Source organism: Populus euphratica, unplaced genomic scaffold, assembly GCF_000495115.2.
Source record: "Populus euphratica unplaced genomic scaffold, PopEup_1.0 scaffold4280.1, whole genome shotgun sequence".
Lineage (NCBI taxonomy): Eukaryota > Viridiplantae > Streptophyta > Magnoliopsida > Malpighiales > Salicaceae > Populus > Populus euphratica.
The window spans coordinates 1-5811 of record NW_011504098.1 but is presented as its reverse complement, the minus strand read 5'-3'; the positions used below and the strand labels follow the sequence as shown (position 1 = coordinate 5811).

The 5811-nt window shown below is 37.5% G+C and overlaps 1 protein-coding gene across 3 annotated transcripts; it reads right to left on the bottom strand.

The window, feature by feature from the left end:
• Nucleotides 1-612: 612 nt before the first annotated feature.
• LOC105119994 (probable protein phosphatase 2C 12) lies at nt 613-5465 on the bottom strand. 3 transcript variants are annotated; one of them, XM_011018191.1, is made up of 10 exons: nt 5215-5465; nt 4772-5002; nt 4454-4625; nt 3434-3587; nt 3292-3355; nt 2845-2952; nt 2198-2323; nt 1828-2063; nt 1398-1600; nt 613-1295 (listed from the first exon to the last, which is right to left on the bottom strand). In XM_011018191.1, exons 2-10 carry the CDS (start codon nt 4970-4972, stop codon nt 1270-1272), a joined length of 1290 nt encoding a protein of 429 aa, XP_011016493.1. In that variant the 5' UTR covers nt 4973-5002; nt 5215-5465; the 3' UTR covers nt 613-1269. The 3 variants fall into 3 exon arrangements, with proteins under 3 accessions (XP_011016493.1, XP_011016492.1, XP_011016491.1); XM_011018190.1 differs by having other exon boundaries at nt 4772-5078; nt 5215-5464; XM_011018189.1 differs by having other exon boundaries at nt 4772-5065; nt 5215-5464.
• Nucleotides 5466-5811: the final 346 nt, after the last annotated feature.

The window sequence follows — 5811 nt, the reverse complement described above, 5'->3', positions numbered from 1 at the left end:
TTTATGAAAGTCATGGTGATCAGTTTTATTTTCGTGCGTGATAAAGCACACAAACCACTGCCTTTTAACATTATGATCCCACAAACGTGAAGTGCAAAAAACAAATATGAGATTTCGATTAAAAAAAAAAACACGCTTTTTGCCTTTTAAAAAATGAATACCTCACCACCACCAAGCCTAAAAATTCTTGCCTCTTAAGCCAGTGAGAATCATCTCCAAGCAGACTTGGATTCTTCACTCAGGAAGATCAGTACTTTAATGAAATTCACGGATCATGACAACTATATACCAGGATAAGCTTCCAGCTTGGAAAGTCTCAAAGGAAGCATCGGCAGATGAAACAAAGAGAAGCATACAGAGATGTCCCAATTAGTAAAACAGAGTTCACATGTTATTTGACTCACCTCGCAAACCTCCAGCCAAGAAAATGTCAACGTTTTGTCGTGCTGAAGCTGGTCCCCGAACACCACAGCGACTTCGTAGAGCACCACCATCAAACCAAAACAAAATTTAAGAATAGCCATAACACAGAACAAGAGTTCGAAGAAGCTTGATAATAGTACATGATTCATTTGACACATTCAACTATTCGAGTGCCTTAATCAAGGAGGATCAAGTTGCGAATCCGAACAAATAAAATTAAATGGTCTTCATGCTCGTATACAGCATAGCATCTACAAGAAGTGGATTCTGATTGACATTATAGAGACAATTGTTAAAAAAACATAAAATTGAAAGCCAAGTTTTCTTTCTCTGAAGTTCACCTTCCTAATTACTTCACCAAGGAAGGTTCACCTTGATGTTACATGAACAAATTCATCCAGCAAGCCAATCACACAAGCTTCTACCTGACTTGTAATGGATCTGTATTCAGCACTCGGTCAAATTCTCTATATAACAACAAAATTACATCAGAAGGCCACTGTCATTTGATGTTAGCTCTATGAACCGCACAGGAACAGATTCAGATAGAAAAACATGAGTTTATCAAAGCCTTCAATGGATCTTTAGGGTACCACGAGCACAACTGTTATTTTGAAGCCAGAAGCAGATTTGTAAAAAGCAAACAGCTCTAATTTTGATCTTCCAACTTCGAGCTCAGAAACAATTGGGAGAGAGCCAAGTGAATTCTTCTAGTTCACCATAAACACAGACACCCATGAGAAGTTGGGGGAGCTGAATATTGTGGAGAAAGTTCTTTCCATTTGTCTTGAGCTCTGAAACAATTGTCAGTGCTTGCCAAAAGCAAATAAAATCAAGGATGGCTGGCTAATCACTATCACTGCTATGCCTATCTGTAAAATTGAACCCAGATGAAATGGAAAATCAGTCAGCATGAAAGTAGAGCGATACTTGAGCAAAGGAAAAAAAAAACCATAGAGAACTGCTGTCTGTACCTCCTGGTGGTCTTTTCCCTTCCATTGCTTCTTTTTTCTCTTGGCAACTTGAGCAAAGGAAAGGGCCATCCCAGGGACGTAATTTTCCAAAATCAGATGAACCAACATGTATTGAAATACCCTCGTCAGGTTTTATCTCTACTTGACAGACTGCACATATAAACAGCTTAAACATTTTGCAAAGCGGGTATTTCGTATCTAACCTGCATTTCACACAAAAATGCATGCATCAAAACACTAAAAACCAGAATAACTGTGTCAAAAGATGGGCAGCCAAACCACCCATTATGGATGGTATCAAACACAACCACATAGGAAGGCAAAAAAGCCACCAGAAAGGAGCACACAACGTACAAATCTGTCACCAATGCCTAACATAGAGATCAAACCATCAATTTTAGCCAACAATGATGATCATCACAGCACAAACCTTTCTGAAAGCATGGCAGATCCTTCCTCAAATAGTTCCTCAACCACATCTGGTTCCAGATATTCCTTATCAATTTGAGAAGAAGATTCAGGGGACCTTTTGCGAAACATGGACTTGAATACTCCTCTTCCAAGCTTTTTTGGTGGGGGCAAAGGGGCAGCTGGTTTATCTGGTGGTAGTATATCAATCACAATGCAGGTTGTATCATCTCGAAGTCCTTTCACCTGCACTGCCTCCTGCAAATGGAATGCAGAGAGTAAGACAAGACTCCAGGTTATAGTATCACATAATGTGCATAGTAGGGAAGCCATGGCATCTTAAACCAGAAGCAATTTCAGTTGGAGTTTTCATGAAAAAAATAACACTCCACCTTAACAATTTGTGCAGCTGCAGCTTCCACTGGCATCCCACGGCAACAATCAAGAGCCACTTCATCAGATAAAGCATCCCAAACACCATCACTAGAGATAATAAGCCTACCACCCCCAGAAGACAACTGAAAATCACAGATTTGAAGCTTTTAAGGATGAAAAAAAGTGAATAACAGCACTCTGTGCTTCAGTATGAATCAAGCTATGTGCACAGAACGCACAATGAGATAATGTTACTTCGAAAAAACAAACCATGCCATGAGAAGCTACAAGCAGACCATAAATAATTTTTTAAGATGCTGCCAAAACAACCTCTGTCCATATGACCTTTGTTCTCTAGGGTGACAGACATTGATATTACAATCAATCTAAATTTCACAACAAATTATCAAAGAAATCCATTTTGTAAGTGCCGTTACTTATTTCAGGAAAAAAATCTTCAAATTAATGGATAAACAGATTGTTAAAAATGATGAGAAAGAGAAAGGCAATTTATAGGACAAGCATGGTGTAAAGGTCACGTATAGGACAAGCATGGAGCTTGGCAGCAGTACTTAAAGCCCCCAGTGGCATGCGAGCAATAGAATTAAAACTACCAATACAATATCAAGCATAATTTACACATGACCAAATCTTAAGAACAAACCTTAATTTGCTTCACATAAGGAACAGGAACAATGTACTCGCCAACATCCACATCCCCGATAGATCGCGAAAGACATAAGCCACCAGGCCAACATCTCAAAGGGCCAATCTGAAACAGAACTACCAGCCAAGTTAGACAATCTACTTCAATACATAAAACAAGTTTTGATAGAAGTTCAATTAAATATGACACAGGAAGAATTCCATTCAAAATATCATACAGGCCATTTATTCCATAAAAGTGTTCCAGTTCTATTTCTAAAGACTTTAAAGATTCATAAGCTAAATAATGCCTTATTTTTATGTTCTGGTAGTTGTCCTGACTTTGACCAATTAACTTGAAGGAGAATATCATTGAGTTATTCCATTTCACATAAACAGAAAAGTGCGAGAAACGTACACAATTTGAGATTTGAAAAGAACAAAAAAGCTACACAAGGAAAGGTACCTCTGCACCACCGCCAGTATTTAGTCGTCCCACCTCACCCCCACTTGCAGTAATGCGCTCCCTCCTGTAAAATTAAAACTTAATGTCTCAGTAATAACAGGATCTGTTATTGGTATAACAAGACACTGTATGTCTGACTTACTCCTCTTCATTGCATTCAAGCCGATGATCTGCTGACAAGTAATAGAGATCACCTTCAGCAGATTCAAGAATGCAACGGGAATCGCCAACAGATGCCACAGTTATGACCAATCCTTCGATTACTGCAAAGGTGACAGTTGTTCCTGATGTTCGAGCTGAAAAGGAAAAAACACCAAATTTTGAACATGGAACATCATTTGCATACAAAGCTCACAACACTCAACTCAATCAACAAAAGTGTACTGCTAAAGAAAGTAGAATAGTAAGGCCAAGGCAAAAGATTCATATTTATTGATTCATGTAGTAAACTACAGGGATAGAATAAGATTATGACTATCAATCATATTCAGGTACGCACCCTAGGTCCTGCAAATCAATGAGTGAGAAAAACAAAATCAATAATATCCTGTTATACAGAAATCTTAACAATCATATAAAAAATTGTTGTCTTGTAAAATATCCTGTTAAATCAACCATTTGCTAATTTGGTGTGAAACAAACATCACACGATGCCCTCAGTGTAAAGAAACAGTAGTGCCTTGAAATACATTGATGAAGGATTAGTTACAGTAATCAATAAATGTATTTATAATCAGTGGATGCACAATGTTATGATGAATAAGTAAAATGTCTGCATAAGTCTGAAGGCATCAAGACGTTTCTCGGGAATATGGATTGTGTGGAAATCTTAGTATTTATATTAATGTTCCATCCATCACTACAATGTCACTATTTTTGAGTCTTATAAAACATATAAATGAATGGAAATCAGTGCCCATGACAAGCGAAAGGTGAACTCTCCATTAATAATAACAAAGATGCAATTTACCGAAGCGTGTAAATTGAGTTGAACACGTGTTCCGGAACAATAGTGGAAAGGCTAAAGCAGATGCTGAGCAGTTCAAGAAAATCATCCAATCAAAGGGTGCGAGTAAAGGTCTTTGAGTTTATACTCCAATGTAACATAAATACTCCTCGAGTTTTCAACTGACGTTCGATTTTCAAAAGAAACATGTCGTACCTCTCTGTTGAAAATCTTTATCTGTTTTGACGAACCCTGCAACTAAAGCTCTTGGAAGTGCTGCTACCCATTCATCTCTGTTAAGATCTGGAGGCATGGCGGCTATGAAGTTATTTAGTAGATTCTCCTTGGTGTATATTGCTGCTGCAGACCCATTATGTCCATCAAATAACTGGAAAAAAAAAAAGGTTTGTTGTATTAAGGAAACCTGCTGAAATTAAGTAAAACATGCAGATGTCAAAGAATTAGTTGATTTCAATTCAACTGATCATGAATCCGTTAAAATGGCATAAAAAAATTAAGTCAAAGAGAAATTACCCCGAAAACAGAATAAGTAGTAATCCCATCACCCACTATTCTCTGGCATTCAGTTTTTAACAAGGTGAAATCCTCCCCTTTCTTGCTCTGACAAGCCTGTCCGTATAAAATATCCGGCTTCTCTACCCTCTCATTCGCCAATTCTCGCTTTAAAAGCACCGAGAGCGGCATCGTATGATGTTCCCTCGCAGCAGCCATCATTGTTATTATGTTTACTCCTTCAAAAATCCCCTACACAGATAAATTTCCCTCTTAACAACACCGCCAACGCCAGAATATCTATTTCTTCATTTCCTGGTACAAGAAACTTTGGTTGAGTCATTAATCATCGGATAAAGAGATAATAATTCTATAGATCAATGTGGGAAATGTCTGACCAGAAACAATAAATCATGAAAAATAGCATAACAAATTGGAAAAGGACAAGAGAAGTGAAAAGTTACAAGAAAAAGAAGTTCTAGCTAGCAGCTGTAAAGAGATTAAGAGCTGAGAGAGAAATTCATTTGTTTTTGTTGTTGGTGTTCCAGTGATCGAGATACGCGGATCCCAGCAACCTGCAAAAATTCCATTGTTGAAAAGAAAGGGAGGAGAAAGATAGGAGGTGGATTGTTTTCATTTAAGAAATAGAAGAGCGCATATGCAGCTGTTTTTCTCCGCTGAATGCTGATGTGTCCAAAATCGCCATTTGCTCCGCTCGGCGCAAGAAAGATAGCCGTTTTTTGAGCGGCTTGTCAGTCAGAAACACTATCTTTGCGCTTGGGGACGCTAACAGGACCGTCTAATTTGCTTTGATTGAGTAGGATGGGCCACTCTGGGACAAATATGGTAGGGTCTAGATCACTCGTTATGTTGAAGTTAAGTAATTAAATTTATTTATTAAAAATAAGATCAAGCCGACTTGGATTGATTTATCAAGTATTACTCAAAAGAAATGGGTCATTGTGTAGAAATTCATTGTTTATTCTTTCATGTATTATTACGAATAAGTTATGTAAAATTTTATTTTTAAATTTTTTTTATATAATTTATTTTTTAAAAAA

Excerpts from the sequence above, each read along its gene's own strand:
- LOC105119994 (XM_011018191.1), bottom strand. The coding sequence starts at position 4,972 with ATGATGGCTGCTGCGAGGGAACATCATACGATGCCGCTCTCGGTGCTT. Across the intron at positions 3,588-4,453 it reads TAAAGATTTTCAACAGAGAG|CTCGAACATCAGGAACAACT; the intron begins GTACGACATGTT and ends TTTCCTTTTCAG. Across the intron at positions 1,296-1,397 it reads AGGGAAAAGACCACCAGGAG|ATAGGCATAGCAGTGATAGT; the intron begins GTACAGACAGCA and ends TCAATTTTACAG.